Source organism: Parasteatoda tepidariorum, chromosome 10 (assembly GCF_043381705.1).
Source record: "Parasteatoda tepidariorum isolate YZ-2023 chromosome 10, CAS_Ptep_4.0, whole genome shotgun sequence".
In the NCBI taxonomy this organism is placed as follows: domain Eukaryota; kingdom Metazoa; phylum Arthropoda; class Arachnida; order Araneae; family Theridiidae; genus Parasteatoda; species Parasteatoda tepidariorum.
The window spans coordinates 24,316,818-24,332,961 of NC_092213.1; the positions used below are offsets into that span (position 1 = coordinate 24,316,818).

At 28.6% G+C, this 16,144-nt stretch overlaps 2 protein-coding genes across 2 annotated transcripts in view; both read right to left on the reverse strand.

Annotated features, from left to right (window-relative positions):
* Window positions 1-3,408: 3,408 nt before the first annotated feature.
* Window positions 3,409-8,656, reverse strand: LOC107450319 (U20-hexatoxin-Hi1a-like). The gene is made up of 3 exons (XM_016066085.3): window positions 8,503-8,656; window positions 5,746-6,036; window positions 3,409-3,583 (listed from the first exon to the last, which is right to left on the reverse strand). The coding sequence occupies exons 2-3, from the start codon at window positions 6,026-6,028 to the stop codon at window positions 3,444-3,446; spliced, it is 423 nt and encodes a 140-aa protein (XP_015921571.1). The 5' UTR covers window positions 6,029-6,036; window positions 8,503-8,656; the 3' UTR covers window positions 3,409-3,443.
* Window positions 8,657-12,419: 3,763 nt separating this feature from the next.
* LOC107450190 (protein phosphatase 1 regulatory subunit 42) overlaps window positions 12,420-16,144 on the reverse strand; it is a 23,536-nt gene continuing 19,811 nt past the window's right edge. Inside the window, exons 6-7 of the mRNA XM_043047632.2 lie at window positions 15,216-15,341; window positions 12,420-12,741 (exon numbers count right to left, since the gene is read on the reverse strand). Of these exons, the coding sequence (XP_042903566.1) occupies window positions 12,512-12,741; window positions 15,216-15,341 (356 nt within the window). The 3' untranslated portion in view covers window positions 12,420-12,511. The remainder of the gene's footprint in view (window positions 12,742-15,215; window positions 15,342-16,144) is intronic.

Sequence of the window (16,144 nt, forward strand, 5' to 3'; positions counted from 1 at the left end):
ATAAGAATATACATATTTTTTTCTGTTAATGTACAAATATTTTTCCGATGTGTTTTGGATATTCCTTCTCTAATAAAAAGAGATACCATTTTGTTTTCGTTTGCATAAGAAAGAATATCAAGCATTTTTCTTTTTTAAATTTAATTAGCCACAATAAAGAAGGAACGTTGCAATGCTACGTGCTACATTAACGACGTCTCTAGAGTAACTGAATGACTGTTCATATAGAAATCGCAGGTATTAGTCTCATACAACAACGCCCCCTATAGTTCGTTGCGATCGCGAATGGAGCACGCACATGAAGATAATTTTTGTTCTCCTACTGAAACCACGTGACTGTTATGCCGATCAGGAAAGTATTTTCAAATTCTGTTTCCTTTTGTTATTTCAATGGCAGGAAATAAATGTTGGCATTTTTAAGTTAAAAATTTTGAAATATGATGATTTATTGTTCCGCAATTGGTAGTACAGACAAATTTATTAAAGCAGGACTTTATTCATTTCACAGACAAACTAATTTTCGTTTGTTTGAATTAAAAATGCTTAATTTTTTATAGAAATATACTTTTAGAATGTTCTTCGTTGCATTAAAACATCCTAATAATTCCTATTATTCCATTTTATTCTTTCTAAAAATCAAATTTATAATTTTAAAAATCTATTTTACAAGTAAATATAAACGAATAAGAAAACAAATTAACCATAAACTAATGATTGTATAGAATAACTCATTTTTAATCATAATTCTTTCTAATTTTTGTGCTAAAGTGTAGTAGGTGAAATATTGGTGACATTTTTGATTTTTTCTTTCTTCATTTATTTACATTACATATTCTTATCCTCGCCAATGTTTTCAAAAGAAAAGAACTCCTCTCTCTCTATTTTTTTTTTTAATTTTAGTAGTTTGATTTGAGTTAATTTTGTTCATAGCATACATTTACACACAGAGAGGAATGTTCAAGAAAGATTAATTTACAAAAAATTTGATAAATACAACAATGACTTTTAGCACTTAATTATTAGTTCTGTAATAAAATCTTAAAGTCTTTTTCAATTGAAATCGCCAGATCTTCTTTAATTGCTATAAATTGCACGTGAAAAAATAGCGAATACTGTTAGAAGTATTGAAGTTACTTAACTTTATTACAGCAATCAATAAAAAGGAGTAAAATTAAATTAAACTCAGAATTAAAAAAATAAGAAAGCGTTTATTTATTTGTTATTATTGCCATTATTAATGTGATGCAGCACTCTTTCCTCAATTTTAATTTTATTTTTCGATTTCTTGTCATATCTGAAGTCTTTTCCTGCCAAAATGCTTTAAAAAACTTTCTATTCATGATTTTACAATATGGTATATTGTTTATGTTAAACTGGAATTTAAACGTGTTTGTGGTAACGCTTGTGTGATCAATGATAACGTATATCAGTAATCAATTGGGAAATAGTTTTTTGACAATTTAAAAACTTTGAAGTTGAATAGGAAAAAACTTCGATTTTTAACTTTATAAATATGGATTATTATTAACATGGTTATTTAACAATTTAACAATTATAAATACGGATATTTATTTTGCTAGTGTAAAATATGTGAAGCATTTTAAAATTTAAGAATTATTCGTAGGTGGTTATCACAAGATTTGTTTTTATCGTTTTTTAAACCATTCAAAAATTAAAATTTTAATAGTTTTTGTAAATAATTTTGAAGTTTATGCATATTAAGAATTGAAATTCGAAATTTATTTTTAATTTATCTAAGTGATGTCACAAAATGATCAACTATTTAAATGTTCCACTAATATTAACTCTCCTGAAGTTTTAATTTCCAATTTTCCTCCATTGTCTGTATAAAACACGAATCTACCAGAAAAGATAACTCATCTTAACTTATATCGACGCCTTTCTTTCTCCGCCAAAATCACCGAATGAGAGGGAACACGTGACTGTTTAGACTGATGTTAAAGAAAGCCTTGAATACTTAGATAACCTGGACTTTAATTTTAAGGACATGAGATGAGGAAATATAATAGAACACTTGCTGTACCTGACTCTGATTTGATTCTTTAATTTGTAAGCATTTGAACTAGATTTAACTTGATACCAAAAAGTTAATTCAAACAAGTTTTAGAAATTCATTTTTTATGTACCAAAATCACGGTACTTATCAAATAAAGTTGAGATATGGAGTTGAGAAAAATAACAAAACGAAAACGGAATGTTTAATTTGTAAGAATTTGAACCATCTTTCACTTAAAACTAAAATCTAAATTAGATTAAATAGAACTCATGGTAATTATCAAATAACGTTGAGAAAGATAAAAAAAAAACGGGAAAAGGGGAAATTTGATTTCCAAGAATTTGATGCACACAACCAACCGAAATACGAACCATCTTTTACTTGAAATTAAAATCTAAATTAGTTTAAAGAACATTTCAAATTTTAGAAATTCATTTAATTAATTAACAAAATCTAACGATATTTTCATGCCTTCAAAATTGCTCAGCTATTTTTAATTAAAACTAACCAGGAGAAAAAAGTTTTTACTGTCCTTGATATTTTTTTTAACATTATAACTGCAAAAGTACAATGAAGACGGGAAATTTTCAGCTATGCAATGAAGTCTTTAAAAAATATCATTAACTTTAACAGTAAGTTATAAGAAGAAAAAAAATAATTTAGATCAGGACCGAAAAAAAGTCTTAAAAATTTTCTTATTATATGGTATGTCGCCATGATCACCTCTTTTCAAAACCATTATACTCTGACAAATTGGAAGGGTCCAGAAAAAAAAGAACACTTGGTTCTAAAACTGTTTATCTTAGTTCGAATCCCGCAGGTGGTTGAGTATACATTCGATAATTTCTTAATATTTTTTTCATAGAACTTAACGATAAAAACTGAAAGTATGATAAAAAGTTTTGATATCCAGAGTGCCAATACTTTTTACCATAAATTTTGTTGGTAGTAATAGAAAAATTATTGAATGAATTATTCTGAATGGTTTAAACTTTTTTTTGCAATTATTCGTATTGCGTTTTATTCATACTCTTTGATGAAAATACGAATTTTTGGCACAAGCATCACAGAAATATTTAAACAGTTTTCATTTTATTTTGTTCGTATTTTTCGTATTTTTCTTGGTATTCGTATGCAGCGGTTGTTCATATTCTTTGATGGAAATACGGATTTTTGGTAGAAGTATCTTATAAGTATTTAAACGAATTTTGTTTTATTTTTTTCGTATTCTTGGTATTTTTCTTGGTATTCATATGTAATGGTTATTCGTATTCTTTAATGAAAATAGGAATTTTTGCCACAAGTATCTCAGAAATAGTAAACCATTTTAATTTTGTTTTGAGTTAAGCTATAATGTGAATGAAGTTAATTACTCGCAAGACAAGAAAAACTAGCCTATAAAATAGATTTTATTTATACAACAGTTTTAACAGTCATTTAGGTTCTGGTGGGGCAGCTTGTTTCCGTGCTCATCCACGCACCAACAGTAGCCCATACCTCCGTGGCATTGTGTTCGGCTGTAAGTACCATCCTCTTCACATTGAGGTCTGTAATTTCCAATCAAATCTACGAAAACAAATTATACAATGTGAGAAAAGATGCACCTTTCACTGGTGAGTATAAGAGAAACAATAAGAAATTATTTATATTCCGAAAAAATGTCTTCTTTATACATTAAACAGCTAATTTATTTTTAATTTTTACCATTTATCAACACTAGATTTTTAATCATAAACTGTGCCAAAATATACCTTTTTCCTTAATATTTTTTTCAATGAAATATTTTTCAATTCTTTGTCATCTATATCTGGTGTCTTCTAATGAGTTTATATAAAAAATTAAATTTTAAAAATTTATTATATTAAAAGTTAAAATAAATTTTCTCTTTGATTTATAATTTTTTTCTTTCTATTTCAAATTTTCTGACAACTATTATGAATATATATTTGAATGTATATAAAACATTATTGAACAAAATATCAAAAACAAGCAAAAATTCCCTTTCAAATATGGAGTTATATTCTGTTATCTTCATGGCTGAAAAGAATAAATTAATTTTTTAAAGATATTAAATTTTTTCAAATGCGGCAACATTGTTAGACACATGCCTAGTAACTCCTTGTTCCTCGAAGTTGCATTTTTCTTTTTTTTTGGAAGATTGTGTGATTTTTGCTTCATTTTCAGGGAAAGTTTATTAAACCTTTGTCATTAATGGCTTAAATAGGAAGGTGAAATATTATTCATAGGGAGAATTTTTACAAATCCAAGTTTTTGACAGTTAACAATACAACATATTTTAAGTTATTGAATGTTGAGAACACAGAAATTCTGATTTGTCCTTCATATGTCCTTCCTTTATGATAAGCCATTAACTTGTTTCAATAAGAAATATGCTAATGATTTATGAGCCTTAAGAATTATAAATGTTGATGGGAAATATCAACATCAAACATTTTAATGCTTAAATATTAAAAGAAAAACAGAATCATCTGAAGTTTTATTTATATCAAAAGCTCGTTCTAAAGCAATAGGAAAAATTCCATTTTTCAAGCATTTCTCAAGAAAGTTCTAATCGAAATTTTTGAACGTTTTTTAGAATCGGGGGGTTGTAATTGCCCCACTCTGTGGTTGTCCAGATTTCAAGAAGTCAAAACAAACTGTATTGAAGTTATAAGAGAAGGACGCATATACACAGACAAACTCTTTAGTTTATTATTTTAGTCACTCAAGTAAGAAAAGATTATACTTGAGTGCTTATAACAATAAAAATAGTAATTAGGCAATTGTACGCACTAAAGTATGAAAATGGAAACAGTAAAAGTAATATTAAATGTAAATTCCATTTTTATCTCAGGTGTTCCAACGTCATTAATACGTTTTTTCCCCAATTTAAATGCATATTAAAAAATAAAAAATAAAAAATTATAATAAAATCCATAATTTTATGCTCTGCTGATAGTACATTATTATTTACAAACATTTGAAGGATTTATTGTAAAGCAAAATTCAAGTAATTTTTTTTTCTAATTTTTTAAACAGTATTTTTAAGAAATGCCGTGATTTAAATCTCCTCATATATTCAGAATGATCTATATCTATGCATATAATAAAATAAGGAATTTGTTTGTGGGTACGTGTGTCTTCATACCGGATTATAGGTATATCTCAGGGTCTAAAATAACGACATTCACTATGAAGCTAAATGAGTACAAAGTTAAACAAATTAGAAAGTCAGATTTTCGATTATGGGGAGCAGTAAAAAATCGCTCACTATTAACAGGTATGATGCTTTATTTTGATAATTGGCACTACTGACATTATAGTAAATGGTGAAATTTTAATAGGTACCAAATATACTCTTATATAGGTACAAAGTAGTATTTCATGAGTAAATTTTTGTTTATTAAAGCTGCCTCGATTTTGTGCATTTTTAGATTAGATTCTACAAAAATACGTTTTTGACGGCGCTTGAAGACATAAATACAAGAAAAAGTAGCTCGATTGTGGTAAATTTTAAATATCATGAGTTGCCTTGAGCAGCAGCATTATGCCAGATAGAATTGAATACAGTTAATCATTAATTTGATTGGGTGAATTGCTAAATACGTGCTTTGCTTAATCTAATAACTTAAAACCAGTGAGAAGGGCAACAAATAAAGATTGCCCATTTAATATTGAAACTTCCATTTAATGGCAATTTCAAACAAATTATATGTAAAATATCTTACGTTGTTTGACAACTCTGTCTCTGTGAGCGATGCAAGCACAGGCCTTCAATTTTAAAGAAGGATCAGTGATGTGTGTACCATCAGGTCTCCAACACATGCAGAAAGGTGATCCCTCGAAACACTGAAGGGAATCGTATTCACCATTCTCAGTACATTTGGGAACCAACTTGACTTTAGAATCGGATTTGAGTTCTCGTTCACGATGCTCTTCACAGTCAGTGGCTGCAACAGCAGCGGAAAGACAGAAAGCTCCCAAAACTAAAGCTGAAACGATGAATTTCATGTTGGTATCTGTAAATATTGGTATATATTAGTATTCTTACTTTTTCTATAAACAAAGATATAATAACAGCATCATATATATGCATGTTATGTTACCCTGGGGAAAAAAGTGTGGTCAAAATTACCAGAGCATGATAAAATTATCCATGTTTCTGGCTTTATGGGTACTCCAAAATGCAAAGTAGTTTTTACCAAAGCACTTTGGTACAGGTTTTTTGTAAAATTGGCAGCAAAATATTGTTTTATAAAGCATGATCAAATTTGGTGAATGTGGTAATTTTAATTTTATCAGGATAACTTTGAACATGACATGAAAACTACTTATTCTGTTAAATTTACTTTTCTGCAATTTTTTTAAATGTGATGTAATTAGAACTATAATATAGTAAACCAGAATTTAAGGTAAACTGTTACCATCTGAACCAAAAATGTACCAAATTAAAGGTTTAAATATCATATACTTTTGTTTTTGCTTCCAAAATTATGATTTTTGTTTTTGTTTCCAGAATTATGATTTTTGTTTTTAGAGATGTCATTACCAAATAGTTAAGTAATTTTAAAAAAAAAATTTTTGTATATCAATAAATCACTAAACGTTTTTTTTAATATTATTGTNAAAAAAAAAAAAAAAACATTAATTTTTTAAAAATGCATCTTTCTTAATTTTGCTAGTTTTGACCATACTTTTTGTGAATCTATGAGTTTTGTAAAATTTGTCAGTCAATCTATGAATCGATGAGTCAGTGAATCTATGAGTGAGTTTCAGTGAATCTATGAGTTTTGTAAAATTTAGTAAATAATTTTATTTTATTTACTGCAAGTTCTGTAATGTTTTTTTATTCAGTTTCTTTATCAGATAGTTCAATATTTAATTTGAATTTTTTGTGTCAGATAGCTCAATGACCGAGCTGAGCGATGATAATTTTGGCAACAGTGCTATTGGTATTGCGCTAAAAGTGCTTTAAAAATAAATAAATTAATTAATTAATATAGATATTTAATGTTGGTACAGCATAAATAAGCTTTTAACGTCCCCCGAAAGGAATAAATCGAGGATAAAATCGCTTGATTGTTTAAAAATCTTAACTATCGTGTGTTGACTACAATCAATATCAACAAGTCAAATGATGCTGAGCATAGTTAACATTTATTTGGATGAGCTGAATCTCGAAAAACACACTTGGTTACATCTAATAATGTAAAATCACTATGAAATTTAACAAATAATAATAAATAAATTTAGAATTGTTCTTTTAGTTTTTTTAAGTGTGTCAGTACATGCCTTTCTGTTGTGTGCATGATTTCGTAGTCTTGATTAACACCGTTTTATTTTTTTTCCTGTACGAGGGAAGGGGTTTTTAACTAGTAGTTAATATAATCCTTCGAAGAGCTAGTATAAAAATTAACATAATGAGTTCAGCACAGTGAATAACTTTAACGTAAGCAAAGAGTTATCTTTCCTATTTAAGGCAGAGTGTTATTTTTTAAGATTTTGCTACTTAGTTCCCCTTTAAAATATGCTTTGAATACTTTTTTTTAATTAATATGAAATTTAATTGCTTCATCAAATGTATGAAAAATGTGTTACTAAAGTATGATTCATAATATTCAATAGAGTGTAGATTAATATTATTAACTCCACGAATTTAACTAAGTACAGTGTAATTCTTTAAAACTAAGTACAACGTTAATGTATGTTAATGCAATGTAATTAACTACGTATGTTAATGTTATTAATGTTAAGTACAAGTTAAAACTAAGTAATTTTTTCAAACTAAGTACAATGGAGTAGAATTTTGGTTGCTGTCACTTTAAACGCTTTTCATAATAAAAATTTCTCTATAATCAAAAATTAAGCATATATATAATTTATAATGTATAATAAAGTATGGTATTCTGTACGGGAACTTCATTATTTTTATTAACATAATTCATCAAATTCTAGAGATATTAACCTTTTTACGCAGATGGGACATCGGAGTCCCTTTTATATATTTCTTTCAGATACTATGATTACAAGCAAAAATATATATTTTTTTAACTATACGAAAATAGTCTAATAGTTACTTGACAAATATGGCATATTATCGGAAATATATTTGTACTAAAATGTAAAATCCTGAAAATATTTATTTTTTTCATTCATATTCAAAAATTGAATAATAAGTGAATCTGTAAATTAAAAAAAATTTCAATGATGAATAACTGTTTCCCTTAGGTTTAAATAATAGCATATTTAGAAAAAAATTTTTTGGAAGTGAGCAGTATTTCGAAGATCTTACACTTAACGAAGAAAACCCAATTTCATCCTGTATTCGATAACAATGTATTATTAAAATGCTAAATATGATGTTTTCTCCTATTTTGACCATAATTAGCACAAAATAATAAAAAAATATGAAAAATACATTTAATGAAAATTGTGCATGAAAAGGTTAATGACGGCAAGCATCATAATTAAAATTCAGAACTTACCAGTTTCTTTAAGCACTTTCAAAGCTGAGATTTAAAAAGAAAGAAAAACTTAATAAGGAACCCTTTTAAATTCTTAAAAAAGATAACAAACACATATTGGATAATTCTCACCTGTTCTTATCTGAAAAGGAGTAATTTGAGAAAATGTCTCATTGTACTAAGTGTTAAAGTTCATTCTTGTCAGTGATGAATGAGCAGGTGTCATAAAGATGGCTGCAGTTTTTTTTATTTTTTTTTTATTTTTTTTATTTTTTTTTATTCAAGAGCAAAAGGATTCCTCGTGCATCACTGAAAAAGTACAACACGAGGCTTGCAGACGTAAGTATGGTAACAAACAATATAGGATTTTAAAACAAAAATACATACTAAAAGGGCATGTAAAATTTAGAAAAAAAATAATAATAGAAAAAATAATTTAAAAAAAAACATTTACAAAAAGGATGAGAAAAAAGAAACATTAAAATAGTACACAAAACAAAGTGACTTATAAAATTGCATTAAAAACTGAATCAATGAATTTTCAGAAAAGTTTGAAGATGGTTTTGTTTCCCACAAAAGAGCGAAGAGGGGGAGAAAAGTTAATATTGAGTGAATTTAAAGCAATTATTAAATTTTTTTCCATTTTTCTCAAAATGTGAGCATTTTACAATAAAATGCTCTACGTCTTGTGTTCCTCCAATATTGCAATCACACAGATCACTGGAAGTTAAGCCAAATCTTTTCAAATATGCATTGAAGTTGCCATGTCCATCAGTGAGAAATTGTGTCACATGATAGTTGCAGAAAAAATGTTGGTTTTTAAGTCTTTGATTAACAGATGGAAAGAAGAGTTTATTTTGAAGCATTTGTAGAAACTTGATATTGTTCGTTCCACACAGTTTGAGCTTTATGCCTGTCTAAAAAAAATTTGGGGGGGACTTATATCACAAATGGAATCTAGATTAGTCGCTTGTTTCGCCAGAAAGTCAGCTCTTTTATTACCCAGAACACCGGAGTACTCTCGGACATGCGAAAAGAACACAGATTTAAACTCGGATTGGAGTTCATTTAAAATAATCTGCGAATGAACAATAATTCTATTAAATGAAGTGATGCATTTAAGTGCAAATAAGGATGAAAGGGAATCTGAACAGATGAGGAATTTTTGTGAAAAAGATGAGTTGTTTGGGAACCATTTAATAGAGTGGTAAAGACACAAAAGCTCAGCTTGGAAAACAATGCAGTCATCAGGAATTCCAATTAGATGGTTCTCCATTTCTATATTATTATAAAAGATCACAAAAGCCAGGCCAACTCTGCTATTTAATTTACTTCCGTCTGCATAGCAAACCACTAGAAAATCAAAGCTCGGATGGCTGCTGTTAATCTTAAAGTATATGAAAATTCCGCATTCGTTTTTTTTCTATAAAGAAAATTGTAATTTAAGCAACAAATGTTGTTATCATATGGATAGTATTGCTTTGCAGTTATCAGGATTTTAAAAAGTTTCTTTCATTTTGTAAATTATTATGAAAAAATAATTCACAACGAGGAAAAAAAAATTAATCCTCTAAAATCATTAAATCATTCCAAAAAAAAGAACGCTTTTAAAATTTTAATTTTACTTTACAATAAAATATTGTATGTCTGAACTCTTATCTAAATTCTTTTCAATTTTTAGCCAATCTTTATACAATTGTATTTTATGTTTGTAATATTTTATGCATATAATATTTGTAATGCAATGTTTTGCTATGGTAATCTAATTAAGTATCTGTGACAAATGTATTATTTCCCAACGTTTATTAGTATAAAAGGCTGTATATAAAAAGTATTCTCGAATATTGGAAGCGCTTTCTCAAACTATCGTTGCTTTATTATCATTAAGTAACTTTTTAAAACTTCTTTCAGTTAATTATAAGGTAAAGAAAACTCGATCCGCCCCGAAGGGCATAAGAAATTCTGCTGAGCTCGAGGTGCAAAGACATGACTACTAACAGCAGAGTGATGCATAACCATCCGAGTCTAGCAGAACGAAACGTTGAAACATACGCCATCCAAGTAGAGGCGCAGTCATACTACCCAGAGCAGCGCGCGGGAGCCGAATGCCCCACAGACAACTAGGAGATCGTCAGGGCAGCATGCACTAGAGCAGCTCCACACCCCACACCACGGTGCTCCCTCACAGACCGGGAGTTCGCAAAGTACCCATTTGGATCAGCAGCACTTAAATAAAATCACCAAAATACAAACAAGAAATGCCTAGTTATTTAAACACATAGAATCTATTCAAATGTGTTATAATACATTAAAGTACAATAAAATACATAAAAATATATCAAAATACATTAAAATACATTAAAATGCATTAAAAAACACTTAAATACATTAAAATACTTTAAAAAGCACTAAAATGCATTTTTAAAAAAAGAGCGCTAAAATACAGTAAAACAGTATAAGGACAATAAGGCTATTAAAATACACAAGAACGATCTCTGAAAACAGACAAGACTAAAATATTAATAGTTAAAAGGTTTTTTAATAAATGAACAAACGCAGTAGAAAAATTTTGGCATTTAGAACACAGAATAATGTTGTATTAGTCTTCAACTTCAAATCCTGGAACCCTGCCTTCAAAAACCCTGCATTCTGGAACCCTGCATTAATGTTTTACGATCAACTCATGTTCTTTTTCAATCTGTCGCTCATCAGAGCATGTTTGAAAATAGCTTCAGTGCTGTAGTGTCAGTTATTTATAAAAAATATATTTAATAATAAAAGTACACTTGTTAGCATTTTTAATAGGATTTTATAATCAGTAGTTTCGTTTAATGGCTAAAAACTACCGTATTATACGTGCGATGTATTATCCACAGGAAATAACAAAGGACAACGCAAAAATGTTAGTACGCTATATGGGAGCTAAGGGGCATTGATGAAAACAGGTGAGCAGACACGCGTTCAAGTTTAAGGAGCATTTACACTGGATGCGAAAAAATCGCGTATGCGTATTTGGAGGTGCGAGTGAGAACATGATTGGCAAGTTTTTCGTGGGTAAACATTTTCAATTAATAATGTTTTTGTTCAGATCCCTAGATTTACATGTGCGGATCTTTTGCTCCCAGTGTAACTAGACCTTTATACTTTAATGGCTGATGAGAGTCGATATGGAATTGGCGATGTCTGATACAGAGGATATACTTTCCGCAGATTATCCGCAGTGACGACCGAAGATATTTAAGAGGACAATCGGTGGATCATAGAAGAAAATTGTAAACTGAAGTGAAAAACAACTTCAATAAACCATAAAATACAGAAATATTTTGACCATTTCTGTACTTTGATTTGTACTTTACTCCCGCTGTTTCTCCCTTTAGTCTACGTAGCACGAAGTTTGTTATATCCTTTTGGATACAAAATATTTACCTCAACCATATAAAACCACACAGATAACAGAAGTAGTTGAGTTATGAATTGTTGAAGCTAAATGTTCAGTACTTACAACATATATTCTTATAGAATGAAAAAAAGCCGGCCAGGTGGCAGAGCGGTTAGCGTGGACTGCGGAGCCAGTGGCTGCGGGTTCGAATTCCGCTCCGGACATGGATGTTTCTTTCTCTCTCTTTGTGTTCTCCTTTGTGTGTAAATGTGACCCACCCTATAAACGGGGTTGTGTGACGTGGGCGACGCTGCTCCACCGCCATGGCTTCGCCACAGGTGCCCACTGGGTAACGAGAAGAGGGTAGCAGTTCTGGCACTTTCTGAGGCTAATGGACAAGTGCCCGCCTTTAAAAAAAATAGAATGAAAAAGAAGTCGAATTCCAGTAATTTTTTACGAATTTTCAGCATTTAAAAATTCTTTCTTCTTCAAATAGCATTACAAATAAAATCCCGGATTGGTGATGGGGCGGTAAAAAATAAACAGCATTCTATAAATATTAAGCACTTTAAAAGTAGATTTTATTTTATTAGAATTTTAAAAAATACATTTATACAATCAATTTTGTTTCAATAAAATATTTCATCTTCGTTATCTTTCGACCACTTTGTTTTTAGTTATCTTCTTCACCAATTTCCTAGGAACGTCCTGAAGGCAGCCAGTCGGTTTCTCTGGTTTTCTGTGAACTGATTTTGATCTGGATTTTGAGCTGATTGAAGATTCAGACTGAGAACTGGACACGCTTCCTGATCTGTCAGGTTTTGGAGCAACTGATGAAGAACGAACTGATCGTGGCGGTGTTAGTTGCTTGTTATTTATTTCTAAAGGGTTTGTTAAAGAAAAAAAAATTAATATAGATTTATGTACATTGTATAATATAATGCTTATAATATTATGAATATAATATTTTTATAACACGAATCGAAATATCGTAAATTGGAAATTCGATGTATATTTTAATATGCTGTTGCGAATTCTCACTGTTAATACTTTAAAAACTTGTAGAAATAGATTAAGGTGCGAAAGTAACTTACAAATTTTTCTTTACTCTCTTATTAATATATTTCATTTTCTGAATTTCAACAATAAGTCCTAATATGCAATAAATTATACGGTTTCTTACCTATTTTGATCTATTTTTGCTCTGTACAGTTTTAGTCCGGCAGCATTGGCCTAAACTAACAGATGTATTCGTTGGGGCTTGTGTAGTCACATGGTGGTGGGATAAGTGAACATGCATTTGTTACAAATTCAGTAGATTTAATGTTATTTATTTTGTAAGTTAGAATAGTTTTGTTGAAGGATCACTTTAGTAATGATGGTTACGCAATCTCAAGTAAAAAATAAGGCACGGAACCATTATGTCAATCTAGCTTTTAAAGGTTTAGTGAAAATTAAAAGGAGTTGTTTTGTCAAGTCAACTATATAAATGAATTAATAAAATCAATCTATATAAATGAATTATAAAAAAAGGAATTTTTTGTGAATATTTATTTTTAACCCTACGATAAACTAAAACGGGACAACAGCGAACGGGACCGGCTTCTCTTTTGCAGTTAGTTTAAATTGCTCCAATGAGAGAAATATCGCTTAACCATGCACTCTGTGTGTTGTCCATCCGAACAATTTCCTCAGAAATTTAAAAATAAGATAACTAAAATTGATTCCTCTTAAAATTTGTTCAATGCTTCCAAATAAATCAAACTAAATAATAGCTCTCAAAGGTATTAATTTGCGTTAAAACTGTCTTTTACAGAATAGTAAAATACTTCAAAGTAGTACTTTAATTAAAAGATGTCAATATTTTAATTAAAGTTCTATTTGTCTAAAGGGTTGTCATATACATACAGATGAAAAAGTACAAAACCTTGCTAAAACGAACAAAGGCGTAGTTAAGGCTTGTAGCTCAGGGGACAAACTCAGTTTTTACACCCCCTGACATATATAATATATATATATATAGATGATATAAGGTGGGATTTAAGGGGACTTTTTAGAACTGTTATAAGTTTAGATTCTGTAAAATTAAATTTATAATTAAATTTTACATTGAATGTTATTTCATAACTTTAAATCAACGTAAAACATTTATTTGATTTGGTTTAAAATTGAACAGTATGCGTTACTAATGTATACAGTTCTATTACACTTAAATGGTTATTAGTTTCGATTCAAGGATAAGTATTTACTGTCAATTTTTAGATACAAATTTTTCATAAATTTGGTGCATTTTTAAGACTACAACCGGGACAATTGCTCTTTCCGGCCTCTCATTAGTTATGCCATTAAATACTCGTAAAAGATATATAGATTAATATCATCTGCTTTGATACATCAAATACAATGATTTTAAAAACTGTATGAAACAATAATTTAATTTCATGCAGGTTGATGTATACGGTATCAAAATTGTCATTTTACCAGCATGAAAATATCTTTTTTTTCGCAAATTTTTTTTATTGACTGACAGTATTGTAAAAATAAAAAAATTTTCTCCTTATAGTGAAGAGAAACATATTTTTCAATAGAGGATTTTATTGTTTTTAGAAATTATGAAAGTTTTCTGCATTTTATTCCATTTTTTCCCATAATATTTAAAAAAAACTAGAAAATGTTTTTTCGAGACAGTTAATTTCTTTTTCTGCTCCAGGATTTTCAAAATTATTGGATTTGATTTAGGGAAATTTTACGTAAATAGGATTGTATTTACACTGTTGTTAATGTACGCTGCACAGTTAAAATTACAATTAATGATTTTTTAATTAACTTTTACAGGATGGAAAATGTTATAAATCATTGATCCACCTATTCCAACAGAAAATGGAGGACAATTTAAATTTAAGGAAACTATTTAATGGAAAAAGTAATGTTTATACTATTGAGACAAAATGTAGAGAAATTTTCAGTATTTATAATTGTTATCATTATCTTAATTTACATCTAACTTGAAGAATTTACGTCCGACTACTAGTGGGGTTACTTGAAATCACTAGTGTTTAATAATCTAGCATCAGGAAGTAATTTCTGCTGTAGCTTATGTATGGAAGATAGGTATATAAAAAACGATAAGAAAATTAATTTCAATTTACATTTACTGTGTGATTTTGTGTATTTAAAGTAACTAAAGCTAATCTTACATTCGATTTGCTCCAACCTTTGTTTAATAATGAGATATTTTACTGTGACAGAAACTTCCAGAAATTTAGATAAAATATTTGATTCAAAATTGAACAATTTGTCTAATACCTAGGATAAAAATATTCATGAGTAATAGATAATGATTTGCTTAACTTACGTGTTTCTAGATAAGGTCTGAGAACTGCGTAACTCTCTCTTTTAAGCTCTTGCAAGGTTTGGCATTGCTTCCAGTTTAGCAGGAAGTTTCTGTAGGGTGGGAAAATTACTTTGCCATCTAACTCTTCTGTAAAAACACATATAAAGGAAAGATTTACTTCATTCATTTTTATTTTTAACTATTTTTATTTTTCATTATTTATTTATTTATTTTTAAGCAGATAAAAGTAACAAATATGGACTTCATACTGAACAAAATTCTGTGCATAGTATAGCTGAAATATAAGTAGAGCTACGTTAAAACGATATTAGACTTCTTTATTTGATAAATTATTTGATGGGTCATGTACAAATGTTTAAATACTAAGTTAATAAATCCAAAAGATTAAAACAGCCTTCATTAATTTTCTTAATTAAAACAACCATTAAAAAAACGTTGGTATGACTGGTAACAATATTTCGATTAAAGAATTTGAAAAAAATCGTTTCCCTTTCTTAAACCTAATAAAATATTATTTAGAATTCATAATTTATTTTCTAAAATTCCTTTTCTGCATTTTTTATAAATCGCAGGAACAAGTATACTTTCTTAACTTGAAATTCATAATTTCAAATTTGATCATTCGAAAAATGCAACATTTAAAAAAAAAACGTTGAATTAATTTTTAAAGAATTTGTTCTCAATTATAATAATATTTTTTTTTGTTGTTCACATCAAGATGTGCACAATAATTCTCACCACTGCATATTATTACTGCATATTATTTATGCAAAAAACAAAGTAGCAACTTGTCAGATATGAATTTTTTTTTTTTAAAAATTGCTTTGTTCAAATGCGCAAATTTTTGTAAAAATTTGAGATAAATTAAACTAGTAATTTTTAAGTGAAATTAGAAGATATATATATATATATATATATATATTTCACGC

What these genes read in the sequence shown, in the direction of transcription:
- LOC107450319 (XM_016066085.3), bottom strand. Translation starts at nt 6,028, where the DNA reads ATGAAATTCATCGTTTCAGCTTTAGTTTTGGGAGCTTTCTGTCTTTCC. An exon ending in AGACAGAGTTGTCAAACAAC is followed by an intron (nt 3,584 to 5,745) that starts GTAAGATATTTT and finishes TTGTTTTCGTAG; the next exon opens with ATTTGATTGGAAATTACAGA.